Genomic DNA, 17,302 nt, shown 5'->3' on the forward strand with positions numbered 1-17,302 from the left:
ATTTCTGAGCGTGGTATCCAAGTTGACCGAGCAAAAATTGAGGTGATTGAGAAACTTCCCCCTCCCGTGAATGTCAAGGGAGTGAGGAGTTTCCTCGGTCAGCGGGTTTCTATCGTCGTTTTATAAAAGATTTTTCTAAAATTGCGAATCCCCTTACTCAATTATTGCTCAAGGATGCCACATTTGAGTTCACTGATGCTTGTTTGGAGTCTTTTGACAGGATTAAGAAAGCATTGGTAACTGCTCCAATCATTCAGCCTCCGGATTGGGATTTGCCGTTCGAAATTATGTGCAACGCTAGTGATTATGCTGTTGAAGCAGTGCTTGGCCAAAGAAAGAACAAGGTGTTGCATGCCATCTATTATGCAAGCAAAACCTTGGATGGAGCTCAGATGAATTACGCTACTACTGAGAAAGAGCTCCTTGCGGTTGTTTATGCTCTTGACAAATTTCGGACGCATCTTGTTGGTTCGAAAGTCATTGTACACACTGATCATGCCGCCCTGAAGTATTTGTTGGCCAAGAAAGAGGCCAAACCGAGACTTATTCGATGGATTCTTCTTCTACATGAGTTTGATTTGGAGATTCGGGATCAGAAGGGTGCTGAGAATGTTGTTGCAGATCATCTCTCTCGGTTGAAATTTCAATCTAGCACAGACGGGCCTATCAATGATTCATTGCCTGACGACCATCTATTCTCTGTGTCTACTCAATCCCCATGGTATGCGGACTTTGCAAACTATTGTGTTGGTGGCTCCTGTGAGGGGGTCGAAAAAGCACGAGGCTAATGCGTGACCTCGTCCCTCGTGGGTGTGACGCTTCTTTTTGTCAAATCAAGTGTAATTGGATTTCCTGTGAGTTTACACCCAATTGACTAGTAATATAGGAGTCGCCATTCAGTTTTTAACGACAATGAGAAAAACTGACAAAACCCGGTTATCGTGACATAATGGGAGTGCAATTATGTTTGACCACGACGGCCGTAGGTTCCCTTGTGATCCCTGGTGGTGGGGATCGCTCAACGTACACCCGCAGGGTAGAGATTGAGGGTTCGGGGGACTGTAACTACCGAGAGGAGTACTCGCTCTTCGATAACTCCAGAGGCAGGATATCCTTACTAGCTCAGCATAAATAATGGAAGGGACATGCGTTAACTATTAAACTAATCTGAGTTGATTTCATCAATATGCAACATATAGTACTAGATCGGGCGCGATTATCTGATTTAGATTGTTTTAAGGGACCTAGCATGATAATCCAATTTGCCAAAAATATCATATTTATTAAGCGTGATCGAACAATCAGATTTAGTTAGTTTAACAGTTCATAAAAGGGCGAGGAAAGCAATTAAACCATGGAAAAGGGACACATTACGACGCACCCTTGAGAGGTGCGTCACGGTTCTCAGAAAACTAACCACTTTGACTTTGCTATTTCTCCTTTTATTTAACGAATCTCAAATTATGGGACGGGATACGTTCTGTTCGATTTATGGATCGATTGCGACAGAACGCGTGATCAGTTTTGCAGCGTGAGGCTTAGGCTTAGGGGTTTAGAGTCAATACTCAGAATAATTGTGTGTTGTTGTCGTTTTCACGTCGAACTTAAGGCCCTATTTATAGAAAAGAGTTCGTGGAAAAATAGAATTGTAGAACTCTAATCCACGAGGAATTAGGAAAAAACACGTACCAGGTATTTTCAGCGCCCAGGCATGGGCGCCGAAGATTTCGGCGCCCAGAGCCAGGCGTTGAAAATAGGATCTGGGCTGTTTTTCTTAGTCAGATTCGGATTCCTAGAATCCGGAGTATTTGAGATTTAATTGAGTCTTTTAGGGCGTATTAACCTTGTGACGGGATGCGTCTGGGCCCGTTACGAACTCTAGGCTCGTTAGGATTTTAATTAATACGTGACTCTTATTTTCGGATTATATTAAGAATAGGATTCTCTCGTAATCTCTATCTCATTTAGGATTTATGTTGGATTGCAACACCTAATTTTGACAGGTTCTATCTTTTATGACTTGCCACTTTTAACAACTACCCATTACGGCAGTTACTATTTTTAGCAGGTTTCCATAAATAGCAGGTTTCGGGTGAAATGAAAAGGAGAATTGAGATTCGTTATTTTATAGGAGATGCGTTGTCAAGTGGAGATTTACGCTTTCATCATCGAACCTTCCCTTTCGGGAATGGGGACAAAAGTAGGTGTCTACAGTTAGCCCCCACTTTGACTGAGTCTTGGAGTAAGACGATGGTCAAAGTATTAGACGGAGTGCGTCGCACAAGCCATGGTGACCTGTTTTGGCGAGGGTCTCACGAGCCCCCGAGTGATAACATTTGACTTAAGGGTCATCACTTGAAGTGTCGACATATCCCTCACGTGTCATTGGGATTTGTCAACGGATAGTATAGAAACTTCCTCACTTTGTCATTGGAAGGATCTAAAGGTGCGCAGAAACTCCCTCACTTTGTCATTGGGAGTAGCTACAGATGTTTTCGAAATCAAAGCTATAAAGTGTAATTGGGCCTGGCCAAGCCCAATCACAAGGTAAAAAATGTTTTAAAAGATTCTCATTTTCAGGGCTAGCTAAACGAGAAAACCCCCTTGTTTTTATGGGACGTAAAACGAAGGAAAATCCAGCACATCGCTCTTTTTTTTTTGGAAAAAACGGAAAATCAATCCTTTTAATTTTTTGGAAAAGGGAAAACCAGAAAAAGTTATCGCTGCAGCGACTAAGGACCTGCGCGGCTTGTGACGCAGACCCCGCCGGCTAAAGATGGCGAGCCTGTCCGCTAAGGGTGGACACCCCGTCCGATAGAAGTGGACGAATCTATTTTTGAAATGTGAAAATAAGGACCTACGCGGCTTGTGACGTAGACCCCCCCGGCTAAAGATGGCGAACCTGTCCGCTAAGGGTGGACACCCTGTTCGATAGAAGTGGACGAATCTGTTTTGAAATTTGTTTTGTGTTTATTTTTTGAAAAATGAGGACCTACGTGGTTTGCGCCGTAGACCCCGCCGGCTGAAGATGGCGAGCCTGTTTTATTTTGAATTTTGAAAATTTCATTTTTGGAAAACTGAGGACCTGCGCGGCTAGTGACGCAGACCCCGCCCGCTGAAGGTGGGCGAGCCCTGTCCGCTAAGGGTGGACATCCCTGAATTCGTTTTTTCCTTGATTTGGAACTTGCGTGGTTCGCGGCGCGATCTTGCCTGATAAAGGTGGGCAAGTCTCTATTTTTTGTTCATTGTGATTTCTTTTTTTGAGAATTTCTTTTGTTCAATCTTGCAAGAGCGAATTCTTTCGAGGGATGCTCGAATTTAGTTGTAACCTGAACGTGGGCTGACATCGTGTTCAGACGGACCTTTGTCTTGCGACCGTCTGCTTTCGTGGTTTTGAGCTGGTCTTTATGGTTCGATTTTTGCCACTACTTGGTCTTTGATCAGAGGACCATGTACAAATGTCAATGACGACCCTTTTCTGAGGTCGAACCTGTTCTTTTGAGATCATCCAAACATGGGACGGCGTATAGCGCAGCCCGGGAATGTGATTTTGATCGCGCGCTCACTGTTGGAGTATACTTTTTGCGAGCCCCCAAGCACTCGGGCTTTGGTGGTCATTTTTCGCATACTTCATAACGTCTTTTAATCATGTTTGGGGTCGAGCTCGTATGTGCGAGCGACCTTTCATAGTGGTGTGCTACTTTGGCGAAGTCATGGGGTGCGACTTCAGTCTTCGGGCGACAAGGTTTAATATCATTCGGTTTAGCTTGGCCCGTTTTAATCCTTTGACAGACAAACATTTTTTATTTGAGAAACCAACGACTTAATAACGTTTTTTGGTGTTTCGAAGAATGACCTTGATATTTTTTGTTTTGAAAAGTGTACATATATGTTTCTTGAGACAAGTCTAAGTTTCGACCAAGTTTTACCATTCATTTTTGCTATTTGGGAGCTTAAAGGTGCTTTTGGGCTTGATCTTAATTGTACATAGGGCCTCGTGTCTAGCAACACGGTTTTAAGTCTTTTCATGCTCCGCGTTTTGTGAAATCTGGGCCTTGGGCTGCATTTTCGGCGCCCAAGGCTGGGCGTTAAATATTTCGGCGCCCAGCTTCGGGCGCTGAAAGTCCTTTCCTAGCGAATTTTGACTTTCGGATTTCTTAACGCGTTTCCGAATGGGATCAGGATGTCACTTGATGCGTTCAGCTATATATAGAGGCTAGATACGTCCCTATTTTCTAACACTCTCAATTTCCTTCTTTCTTTGCTGTGTTTTAATTGCTCCTTGCTTTCGTCATGTCGATTCCCACTTTCTCACTCCAACGGGCTGTTAGGTGTTGGCTACGGGCCCTTAATCCTACAGAAAAGGCTTTGTTGAAAGAATACCACTTAGAGGCACTTTTAGGCTTACAACAAATCAACATTGACTATAATTTTCTGCACGCATCCCTAAGCTTTTGGGATTCCGATCATCATGTTTTTGTCTTTCGGGGCAACGAAATATGTCCTTTGCCAGATGAATTTGCTGCGATCCTTGGCTATCCTACTAATGCTACCCCTGCCACTCCTGGCACTATTGAAGAGAGTAAAACAACCATAGGGGCTTTCCTAGGACTAGATGCTAACATGCTTGCTGAAGTTGTTGTAGGTGATGAGGTTAATTTGGCAAAACTTGTAAAACACCACTTTAGGCCTAGTAAGAATATGACCGAACAGAAATTGAATATTCGAGCCCTTGTATTTTGCTTGTTGAATCATTATTTGCTGTCAAATGACAATGGTGAGTTCGGTGACATAAGGTTGATCCCCTTGATTAGCCAGATGGAAAGTTGCTATTCTATTATGCCGTTGGTTGTTGCCGAGACTTTGCTGAGTGCGGATGAGCTGAAGAAGGACGCCAAATCTGAATATTTTAAGGGAAGCCCCCTATTACTGCAGGTAATCGATTTTTTTTGCGCACGTATACGTTTTTTTTTTTTTTGCATATATATTTTCCATTCGTCCTGCCTTGGGGCTGAGTTTCAGCGCCCAGGGCTGGGCGTTAGAATTTTCGGCGCCTGGTCCTGGGCGTTGAAACTGCGCCCCAGGAACTGTTTTCTTTTTATTATTATTTTTTGATCGTACCCGTTTTTTTGCAGATTTGGCTCGTGGAACGGCTTAGGCTCTTGGAAGCTCCTGCCGATCCTAAAGATTATCGCCCTATAGCCTTGGGTAACCGAAAATATTTGCACCAAGGCCAGGACGAGGCCGAATGGGCCTCCTTTTTTACTTATGGCATCTGTTCTATTAAGTGGGTGGTACCATAGTGGGGTTTGACTACTATGACGGGGGGTTCTGATGTATCGGTTTATGTTTCTTTGTTGGGGCTATCTCGGCCCATTTATATTTTCCCTTACCGAGTCATGCGTCAATATGGTTTAAGGCAGACTATCCCCTTTTCTGATACGGTACCACCTAAAGTAGCGGCCTTTTCACAAGCACGGGTTCTAGCGTGGGCTAAGTATTATGATGGTCTCCCGCGTTGGGCCGTGGCTACAAATGGCTTTGTGGGTCTTTCTGAAAACTACAAGTTGTGGATGAGCTCCGATGATAAAGCTGTGAGGACCGAGGCTCGAAATGGGGAGCCGGCTGAGCTTTTGATACCTCGTATTCGTGTTAAGTATGAGGGTCCTGATTCTGCCAAACCTCGTACCCATGGTATTAAGACTGTGAAAGCTCGTCCTGATCGAAAGCGAAAGGAAGTTCCTCCCCGTTCCAGTTTCAGGCCTAAAAAGATGCATAACATGAAGGGGCCTGCTGTTGTTAAAAGAAATGCAAGCTCTCGCGAAGATCGTCGCCGGAACAATGTATGGGTTAGGAAGGCTCAGCCGCCTGTAGAAACATCGACTAGTCTAGTTGATGATAATAATCCTTCTCCCACCATTGTCTGTGCCCTTGAGGCTGAGCGGGCTATAACTGAGAATGTTTCTGAAGCCTTGGCATCTTTGGAAGTTAGTGTCCAGGAGCTGGTTCTTATGGAGATTGATATTGGGGCAGCGCAGAAGACTGTGGGGGTGGATCCTGCGAACATTGCCCTCTACAAGACTTTATTTGATGATCCGGAAGAACTAGAGTAGTGTAGTTCTTGCTAGGGTGTAGGTGCCCTTTATTTATTTCAGTTGTGTTTGTTTTTTCATTCCTTAGCACTTTGTTTTCCTTCTTATTATTTTTTCAATAAAGGCGTATTTTATTTTTTTCATTTTCATTTTTTGTTTCTCCTCCTTTTTTTATATTTTTACATGCCTAACACTTTTTGTACAATTTATGTATGTTTGTTTTTTTTGATTGGACCGAATCCTTGGTAAGGATTGCCTACGTATCTTGTCAGAATCAGGTCACGCGTAGTTCTAGCTAGAATAAGTTCTAGGATGCCAGATTTTAATAGATATGCCCTGAGGTGGTAGCATATTACTTAATCGGTCAAATGAGTGAAGTATTATCATTATTTTCGTCTGCCGTTTTTTGTTTGCCGTAAGTCGCGTAAGAAATGAAATTCGACTACTTTTTGTATGGCTATATTTTTTTTGGTGAGCCTATTCGGATACCTGCTGTACCCCCCAAGTGTTCGTTATTTTTCCGTTACGTGCGGATAAAATGACGAGCACTTCTAAAAAAATTAGGCAGGCGGAGAGTTTCAACGCCCAGGCTGGGGCGTCAAAGATTTCGGCGCCCAGCCCTGGGCGCTGAAAATGATTTCTGGCGGTCGTTTTTGACGCTTTGTTTCACGTGTTCTTGCATTTATTTCTTTTTTTTCGTTTTAGTGCTATCCCTTTTTTACTTGTATAAAAATTGATTTTGAGGCTATTTCGGAGGCTTTTTTGACTGTTAGCGTGAGATGCATTTTTGTCCGGATTATTTTTTTCTATCCGTGACTCGAAACGGCTTTAAAAATGGAGTTAGGGTGTGGAAGATATGAAGATCTTTGTGTAAGATTTTGGGTGGGTTGAGGTGCGTGTCGTTAGTGAAGGGTATGATGGAATTATGTTTTATAAACCTGTTTTTTTTTGTAACATTTGCATTGTTTTGGATTTTGATTTCCTTTGATTTCTTTGGGGTGCATGGATTGACTTTTATGATGATACTGGTTGACTTTTATGTTTTGGGGATGTGAAGGGGAGAGTACGGTTTATTTTGTGGGTTTCGGGAATTGGTTCCCATGGCACTATTTCAAGACCGAGTGGGCCTCGTTTGTTGGACCTAGAGTGGGCCGTCTCTTTATTTTTGTATTTTGCAAGTATATTTGGTGTTTACTTAGTGTTAGAATATTACGCCTTTATTAATTTGGAAAGTAAGGAAAACACACTGAAATAAACTTGACCTATATTCTAAGGGGTCTTAGGACCATCTAAAGTCTTTATTATTTTTCTACCAATCTAAAGAACTACTAGGCGCTTTTTATTGAGGTGCTCTATGTGGCTCAAGCCTTGGGTTTAGTCTCGTAAAACTTTGGTCCTTCACCGGTACTCATCTTGAATTCTATTCCTTTTGCATTGACCCACTGATATGTCTTCACCCATCTGTTCTCGATCTCTTCTAGTGTTGATGCAGGAGCGATTAACCGGGTTGGATCGAAACCTTCATCTTGTAAAGCTAGGGTAGTCATCACAGTCTCGTCCTCCATAGGCCTCGATTCGTTAAACAATGTCCATAGAGCCTGGTCGTCCAATATTTCAGTTGTTTTAGTCTTGGTGAGGTGGGGTGCCTCATCCAAGGTGTGGCAGTCATGGAAGATTTCAAATCCTGGTTTTAGCAAGCCATCCTGAACGAAGGGTTCAGGAAAATCACAGCATGGGTGTCCTTCTCCTTCCCGAACGAACATCCCGTTAAGGGTTCTTTGATATGGGGGAAGGAGGGTGGTTTGTTTGGCTTTGTTAAGGCGTAGCCTAGACAGGCGGTCCACAATATCTTCCTCCGTTGGCTCATAGCCTAAGCCAAAGGGAGTAGATTTGTTGGGTAAAGGATGGAATGTGCGTTCCTTCTTCCTTATGCCCAATGGGGTTCCAGGGAAATAACCTTGAGCTAACAACATTCTAGGGATGACTCGGGATGCATGCGGGTCTAGGAATGCTGGATCGTAATCTTCGATGAACTGGATTGTTTCTTCCATTTGAAACCCGTAAAGGTCGTCTGCAGTTCCGGCCGTTCCAACCATAGTACAACTGACGTCGAGAGGAGGGGCGCGGATTTTTAGTATTACCCCGTTATGGTTAAGTTTAACCATTTGGTGCAAGGTAGAAGCCACACCTCCTAAGTCATGGAGCCAAGGTCGCCCCAAGAGGAGGTTGAAAGTGGGCTTGATGTCAATTATTTGAAACTCCGTGGTGCGTGCCACAGGCCCGGTTTGTATGGTAAGGTTGATTTTTGCCAACACAGGCCTTCGGGAGTTATCATAAGCTCGTACCCCTTGCGTGGAGGTTTGGAAGTCATCGTTTCCTAGCCCCAAGCAATGGGCGGTTCGCAATGGGCAAACGTTAACCGCCGAACCGTTATTCACGAGCGCTAGGGGGATGTTTTGTCCTTTGCATCCAACCACTAGATAAAGGGCTTTGTTGTGAGCACCCCCCTCTTTGGGCAAGTCTTTGTCAGTGAAAACTATGGCCTTTTCTCCGGCATCTCTCGTGACATGGCTAACCAGTGAGTCAGGTGTGATATCTGTAGGTACTGAGATGAGGTCGAGTGAGCGAATAAGCTTTTCGCGATGTTCCTTCGAAGTACACATGAGATCCCAGATGGTAATCTCGGCCTTGGTTCTTTTTGGTTGTTTCAAGAGAGGATTTTCAATGACTTCTGCGACGGTGGCGTGCCGTCCATTCTCAGGAGTTTGCCTGGGATGTCGTCCATAGGAGGTGGGCGAATATTCGGTTGGTATATTCTTCCGGATCGGGTGAGGTTGTCGACCTCGGGCCCCTGAGGGGTGGTGTCAACGAGAGCATACCCGGGCCAAGTTTCAGTAAAGAGGTCCTGGCCCGACACTTGAGATAGGTAAATATCTTCAGCATCATCATCCCACACACCGCACACTTCTCTCTCGATTCGATCCATAGGGACCACAGCGAGTGGTGCACCTTGAGGCGTAATGTACACCGTGGGGTCGAAGTTCTCTGGTTGGTCGAGAGAGATGTGACAAGAGCCGACTGGGCTCTTGTTGTTGTTGGGTTTGCCAACTTTAGGGAGAGGTATCACTTCATCCTCTATCATGTCCTGGATCGTATGTTTTGGATTCCAGCAGTTTTCAGTGTCTTGCCCATTTCCTTGATGAAATTTGCAGTAAGTACCTTCGACCCAATATTTGCCCTTGACAGGAGGGTCACGGGTGGGGCCTATAGGTCTCAACTTTCCTTGATTGGTTAGTCTTTCGAAGGCTTGTACCAAAGTTGACCCGAGTGGGGCGAACTTTCGGTCTCGGACCCATCTTCCAAGGCTTCTTCGGGCGGGAGTCTCCTCTACGGCATGGACTTCTTGGGCTTGGGACGTGTTGCCCCTGTTGTAGGTGTTGCTTTTGTATACGGGTTTACTTTGTATTGTTTTTGCGAGATCATCCTCGATTTTTATTCCCACATCATAAACTCTTTTGAAAGTGTCAAGTCCCAGGTACCTAAGGTGTTGTCTGTAGGCCGGGTCCAGGTTGTCAATGAATTTTTGGACCAATTCTGCTTCGGGAGGCCTATTGATTAGTTGGGCCGCTGATCCCTCCATCTAGCAAAGTAGGTTGTGAAACCCTCATTTTTCTTTTGGAAGAGGACTTCCAGCTCGCGCATGGTGACTTGAAAATCCATGTTTGACGAGTATTGCTTGATGAAGACATTGACAAAGTCTTCCCAAGTGGGGAAGAGCTTAGGGTCCTGGTGATAGTACCATTTGAGCGGCACAGGTTCCAAGGACAAAGGAAAGGCAAGTAAATACATGGACTTGTCCACGCCTTTCAAGTTCATGGCATTCACAAAGCTCAATAGATGATCACGGGGATTGTCCGTGGCTTTAAACTTTGGTAAGTGAGATGAACTAAACTTTTCTGGTAGTTTGCCAGGAAAAGGTTCAGGATCGAGGGAGAAGTACTTGCTCCCCATGGTTTGCTGTAGGACCATTTTTTCAATCCTCTTCTCGTTATCGAGGTCATTTTTGGCTTGTGCAGCCGCTAAGGCTTCGTTTTCCATTTTCAGTTGGCCCATGAGTCGGGTCATTTGAGCCATCTGCTCTTGCAATTCTTCGATGGACATGTTTGAGGGTGCGAATCGAGGTTGGGGAAGCGGAGATCCTTGAAATGAGGGATGACGGACAGAGCTTGGAGTCACTAAACCTGGTGTTGGCGATGTATCTTCGAGGCGCACTAACCGTTGATTTCCTGATCGGCACCAAGTGGCAGGACCAGTCCTATGCATAAGATAAGCTAAAGTTTAGGTCCCAAAGTTTCAAGTATTACTTAGTCTAGACTTCGACTCTCTCTATTGGTTTTTTACTCTTTCTTTTGTTGGTACACTTTTTAGTTCTTTCTTTTGGTCATTCTTTGGATTTTCGAAACACTTGCCCGTGTGACATTCATAATTATTAGCATGTTCGATTTTGGTGCCGAACATTGTCGTCGTAGGAGGCCTAACAACGACGCAAAGAGTTATTTTTTTTTATGAGTCGCTTTTAGAATCGAGTGCTTTTCTTACGCCCTCGTAGCAATTCTTTTTACGAACGGTTTTTTCTTGTGCTACGTATTTTCCTTTTGCGCAGGCACCGAGGCTGCTGCGCCTGACCAGAAGGTCAAACAGCAACTTCAGCGCCCAGCGTCGGGCGTGAGAAATTCTGGCGCCTAGCCAGGGGCGTTGAAAATGCGTCCCTGGCTGGTTCTCGTTTTCTGTTTGCGTCTACTTTTGTTTATGCGACTTCGATTTTGCGTGCTTGCCTAATAACGTCCTTTACGCGTTGTGCAGCGTTTGTGGGATTCGTTACAGGCCATCCCGAGCGTCGCTTATTTTTGTGGCGATCGTTCGGGTTTGCGGAACACGTATTTCGGTATAACTCTTTGGAAAATTGGTTTATGAATGTTTGGGAAATTTTTTAGGTCGTTGGTTTTCCTAGGATAGTTTGTCACACACAATCATACACTTCGCTACACATAACTAACATTTCATCATGAGGCAATAATAATATGTCATGTAGTTTATGATAGGCTTCTATGGGTAGTTATTTGCGCCTGGCTTGGTACCGCTTCTATCGCAGATCCAACACATGCCCCGGTCGAGGTAGTGTCTTCAACAGACGAATTTCGTCCCAGAAGGCCAACCCGCAAGTGCATGCCAAGGGGGCATGCAGGCGAGAGGGACCTAATGAGCGAGCGATTGGGTTTGGGACGGGTGTACTACTAGCGAAAGTGCCGAGTGGACAACATTCGAAGCGTATGCACCCCCCGGTTGGCGATGGGTATCCTTAGTCCCAACTCCCGAGATGAAACACCAAGGGAGCCAAGATTTGTTATGCGGTTCTGCCCGTTCACATTAATATGCTGATTTTCAGGTCGTCCCAACTTGATGGGGAAATAAACGCGGGGTAGGATCGTTTCCCCCTTCGGCTATTTTGATTACCTACAAGCACGAGTATTTCCTTCACTTTCCCCAGTGGAGTCGCCACTGTGAGGGGGTCGAAAAAGCACGAGGCTAATGCGTGACCTCGTCCCTCGTGGGTGTGACGCTTCTTTTTGTCAAATCAAGTGTAATTGGATTTCCTGTGAGTTTACACCCAATTGACTAGTAATATAGGAGTCGCCATTCAGTTTTTAACGACAATGAGAAAAACTGAAAAAACCCGGTTATCGTGACATAAAGGGAGTGCAATTATGTTTGACCACGACGGCCGTAGGTTCCCTTGTGATCCCTGGTGGTGGGGATCGCTCAATGTACACCCGCAGGGTAGAGATTGAGGGTTCGGGGGACTGTAACTACCGAGAGGAGTACTCGCTCTTCGATAACTCCAGAGGCAGGATATCCTTACTTGCTCAGCATAAATAATTGAAGGGACATGCGTTAACTATTAAACTAATCTGAGTTGATTTCATCAATATGCAACATATAGTACTAGATCGGGCGCGATTATCTGATTTAGATTGTTTTAAGGGACCTAGCATGATAATCCAATTTCCCAAAAATATCATATTTATTAAGCGTGATCGAACAATCAGATTTAGTTAGTTTAACAGTTCATAAAAGGGCGAGGAAACAATTAAACCATGGAAAAGGGATACATTACGACGCACCCTTGAGAGGTGCGTCACGGTTCTCAGAAAACTAACCACTTTGACTTTGCTATTTCTCCTTTTATTTAACGAATCTCAAATTATGGGACGGGATAAGTTCTGTTCGATTTATGGATCGATTGCGACAGAACGCGTGATCAGTTTTGCAGCGTGAGGCTTAGGCTTAGGGGTTTAGTGTCAATACTCAGAATAATTGTGTGTTGTTGTCGTTTTCACGTCGAACTTAAGGCCTTATTTATAGAAAAGAGTTCGTGGAAAGATAGAATTGTAGAACTCTAATCCACGAGAAATTAGGAAAAACACGTACCACGTATTTTCAGCGCCCAGGCCTGGGCGCCGAAGATTTCGGCGCCTAGAGCCAGGCGTTGAAAATAGGATCTGGGCTGTTTTTCTTAGTCAGATTCGGATTCGTAGAATCCGGAGTATTTGAGATTTAATTGAGTCTTTTAGTGCGTATAAACCTTGTGACGGGATGCGTCTGGGCCCGTTACGAACTCTAGGCTCGTTAGGATTTTAATTAATACGTGACTCTTATTTTCGGATTATATTAGGAATAGGATTCTCTCGTAATCTCTATCTCATTTAGGATTTATGTTGGAGTGCAACACCTAATTCTGACAGGTTTCTATCTTTTATGACTTGCCACTTTTAACAACTACCCATTACGGCAGTTACTATTTTTAGCAGGTTTCCATAAATAGCAGGTTTCGGGTGAAATGAAATGGAGAATTGAGATTCGTTATTTTATAGGAGATGCGTTGTCAAGTGGAGATTTACGCTTTCATCATCGAACCTTCCCTTTCGGGAATGGGGACAAAAGTAGGTGTCTACAGCTCCCATCCTCCCGAGTTGACATAACAACAACGTAAGAGATTCTACCATGATGCTAACCGGTATTTTTGGGATGATCCACATTTGTATCGGAAGTGTGCCGATGGTATGTTTCGTAGGTGTGTAGCGGACTGGGATACCCACGGGGTTCTTAAGCATTGCCACAGTTTACCTTCCAGTGGTCATCTTGGTGCTATTCCGACCGCCCATCGAACTCTTCAAAGTGGGTTCTATTGGCCTTCTATATTCAAGGATGCTCTTTTCTTTTGCAATGCATGTGACGAATGTCAACGAACGGGCAACATTTCGAAAAGGCAAGAACTGCCACAGACTAGAATTCTTGAGGTTAAACCATTTGATGTATGGGGCATCGATTTTATGGGACCGTTCCCTTCTTCATGTGGGAATCGGTACATCTTGGTTGCAGTTGATTATGTTACAAAGTGTGTGGAAGCTAGCATCGCCAACCAACGACTCTAACGTCGTTAAGAAGCTTTTCAAGAAAATCATCTTTCCGCGCTTCTGTGTCCCAAGGGTCGTGATTAGTGATGGGGGTTCCCATTTTCATCAACGGACTTTTAAGGCTCTTCTCAAGAAGCACGAAGTTACTCAAAAGGTTGGCATGGCTTATCATCCTCAAACAAATCAAGAGAATTCTCGATAAAGTGGTCAACAAGTCTCGAAAAGATTGGTCGTTGAAGTTGGATGACACATTGTGGGCGCTGCGCACGACCTACAAGACTCCGTTAGGGACAACTCCGTATCGGTTGGTATATGGCAAAGCTTGTCATTTACCAGTTGAAATGGAATATCTCTCTAATTGGCCGTCAAGGAGATCAATATGGATTTAGAAGCGGCCGGTGAAGCAAGACTTCTTCAATTGAATGAGCTAGATGAACTTCGGTTTGAAGCTTACGAGAATCATAGGCTCTATAAGGTGCAAACGAAGAAGTTTCATGATAAAATGATCCAAAAACGAGAGTTCAATGTCGGTGATAAGGTCTTGCTTTACAATTCACGACTACGGCTTTTCCCAGGAAAGCTTAAGTCTAGATGGTCCGGGGCTTTTACTATCACCGGAGCCAAAGAACATGGAGCTATTGAGGTCGCTAGTGAAAATGGTACCAAGTTCAAAGTGAACGGTCAACGTTTGAAGCTATACACTGAGGGAGCGTTTATCGGAAAATTGGAGACGATCTATCTCTCCGATCCACCCATCGACGCTTGATTTTTAAGGTTGGGAGTCAAGCTAATGACTTAAAACGAGCGCTTATCGGGAGGCAACCCGATTTCTAACTCTGATTCTTTTCAATTTTTTATTTTATTTATTTATTTCTATTTTAATTTAATTATATTATTTATTTGGTTATTTTATTGGAGAAAAATAAATTAGAAACAACCAAAGAACAATTTTTTTTATTTTGAATTCACTTAAATTCATATTTTTATTCAATTTTTAGATTAGGTTTTCCGTTAATCGTATTTATTTATTTATTTTTGTGTGTTTTAATTTTTACTAACGATTCTAATTTTTCACTTTAGTGGTGTTTGATTTTTTTTTAGGATGTGTAGGTGCACGATCAAGCTATTCCGAGAATTTTGATGCATCGACAAGCCTTAGCAACTCCTCGTGTGACCGCACTTCCCAGCGCCTCCCCAGCGGGCACGCTGGCCTGTATGTATACACTCATAGCGAGCCACTGTTTTCCCCGCTGGCAATCCAGCGTGGGCGCTGGATTCTTCGAGCCACACTGCACCATGCCATGCCTCGCCTATGCGCTCAAGTCCAGCGAGGGAGCACTCGTAGCAGCGAGCCATGCCCTCTATTGCTCGCACTGCTCTTCGTCGCGCACCAGCTCACCATCGTCGCAGCTCCCGGCGAGCGCTGGCTCGACGCCAGCGATCGAGCTCGCGCAGCACGCCCTGCAAGCTAATCAACTCGCTGCTCTTCGTCACTCTCTCCCAGCGAGCGCTGGCTCGACGCCAGCGATCGAGCACTCGACGCAGCAAAAGATCTCGCCCATGCCTCGCCCCCATGCCAGCCCACCCTCACAAAACACTCTATACTCTCCTTCCTCACCCTCGCCCAAACACACCGCCACTCTATCTCTCCATCTCTCTCACCCTCACTGCCCAACACTCTCCATCACCATCCTCACCATCACCCAACATCCCATCGGCCAACACCGCGACCCACACCGCCGGCGACCACCCCGTTGCCGGCGCCGCCTCAACCCAGCCAACCACCCCTTAAATTCCCCACCTTTTCCCACTTTAAAAATCATAAACCCTAGACTTAATCAATTTGGGGCTTTTTGTTTCTCATGGTTGGAGTTCAAATTGGTTGAATTTTGAACTTCATAAGGGTTAAAGGAGGAGATTTACATCAATTTCATGCTCTATTCATCACCAAATTGGTAGTAAGATTCGAATTACTCTCTCTACTTTACTCTTTGACATTATTCAAGAATTTCTATGCTTATGGTTAAATTGAATTACATGAAATACTTGATTGTCAATTGAAATTGATTGAGGGACAAATTACTTCATTGTGGATTCTGGATTTCATTGATTTGACTATTGCTTGGAGTATTGGAGTTTGGATTTACTTGGTTTATTGGCATTGTTGATTGCGGTGACACTTATCACATATTTCATACACCATGACACCACCAAGACGCTCGAATCCTAAGCGTAATGCCACTAAACCAACTGCACCCAAACCTGCCACATTCAAAAATCCACCCACGCCAAAACCTCCACCACCCAAAATCACCCCACCCATATTACCACCACCCTTACAAGCCCCCACACCCATAATACCACCACCACCACCACATCTAAATCCTGAGCTTCGCCAACAAACTTTGCTAGCCGCCTTGCACAAAAGACCAGTTCGTTCTACACTTTTCTACTGCATAGATGCGGCTACCAAGTTGGGACTTCATTCTAGTATTGTAGAACTTCTTTCTAGTTCGTCTTGGGAGAAATTTCTTGGTATTACTGAGCTTACTTTTGCAGATTGGACTTATGAATTCCTAGCTTCCTTTGAGTTTAAAGGAGAGCCCTCAAACCTGTATTTTAAACTTGGTGGTGTAGCTCGTGAATTGACTGTCGATGAGGTAAATGATATATTTGGATGGGAGAAAGGATGCATAATTGATTCATACAGGTTCACCACTTTCTTGGATGACAAGATAACCGAGGATGATACGCCTTGTAACCTCTCTCACTTTTGGTTTTGAATAACTGGAAAAAAGGATTGGAATCCCGGACATAGCAAGTGTGGCTCGATCATCAATCCATCCCTCAGATTACTCCATCGGGTGATTAAGAGTGTCTTCTACCCTAAAAAGGAGATGAATCAAGTCACCACATCTGACCTCAAACACTTATTGGCTTTCACTATTGAAAGGCACCCGGACCTTGCTACGATTGATTATGGTTCTTTCTTGGTCTCAGCCTTTCATACTGCTCATAACAGAGATGTTGGAGATATTCATTGTGGCGGTTTTATCACTTGCATTGCCAAGCATTTTGGGTTGTCAACTGAGGGCAAGAAGCCACTTTCATCGAAAAAATATTTGCTTGACATTAAGGCATTGGGTCGTTTTGGTTGGCTCAAAGAGACAGGAGATCGTTATGTTTGGAACGTGAAACGAGGGGGACACCGTCTGGCCGACTCCCCTTATGCCTATTTCCCGTGTTCTCGGGCATATCTCACTACCTCGGGATGTTTGACATTCTCACCTGACTTTCGACGATCGGGGAGCCGGGCAGCAGACTCCGCGCGTACACCCCCCGGACTCTCAGTGAGTACTAGTGCGTCTCACGTTGCTGCTACCCCGGAGGGTCCAACATCACCTAGTCTTGTTGTAGGGGAATACAGTTAAACATAATAACATGTGCGGAACAATCCCCAAAGCCAGGAAACATGTATAAAGCACAGATTAAGCAAACTTACATTCGAAGCGTGTTTTCCACAATAATCTGTCAACGAACACGAACAAAGAACTCCACTTGTCGTTCCTCTACTTGGTTCACCGACACGACCAGATCCGTCTTGATAATCGTAGCTTAGACAATTGATCAAGATACTTTGTTTTTGGGAAGAACTCACTTTGGAGGCACAGAGAGAATTAGGGTTCTCTGTGTCTCTAGGGTTTGAGTAACATGAATTGTGTTAAGTTGGAAATT

General features: G+C 44.4%; 2 protein-coding genes across 2 annotated transcripts; both read left to right on the plus strand.

Moving 5' to 3' along the window:
• Positions 1–133: 133 nt before the first annotated feature.
• On the plus strand, positions 134–9,297 carry LOC130470452 (uncharacterized). Its single transcript, XM_056840615.1, has 2 exons — positions 134–4,935; positions 5,136–9,297. The coding sequence occupies exon 2, from the start codon at positions 5,319–5,321 to the stop codon at positions 6,111–6,113; it is 795 nt and encodes a 264-aa protein (XP_056696593.1). The 5' UTR covers positions 134–4,935; positions 5,136–5,318; the 3' UTR covers positions 6,114–9,297.
• A 4,649-nt stretch (positions 9,298–13,946) lies between these two features.
• Positions 13,947–14,333, plus strand: LOC110796550 (uncharacterized). Its single transcript, XM_022001612.1, has one exon. The coding sequence runs from the start codon at positions 13,947–13,949 to the stop codon at positions 14,331–14,333; it is 387 nt and encodes a 128-aa protein (XP_021857304.1).
• Positions 14,334–17,302: the final 2,969 nt, after the last annotated feature.

The sequence above is a fragment of the Spinacia oleracea genome, chromosome 3 (genome assembly GCF_020520425.1).
Source record: "Spinacia oleracea cultivar Varoflay chromosome 3, BTI_SOV_V1, whole genome shotgun sequence".
NCBI lineage: Eukaryota > Viridiplantae > Streptophyta > Magnoliopsida > Caryophyllales > Amaranthaceae > Spinacia > Spinacia oleracea.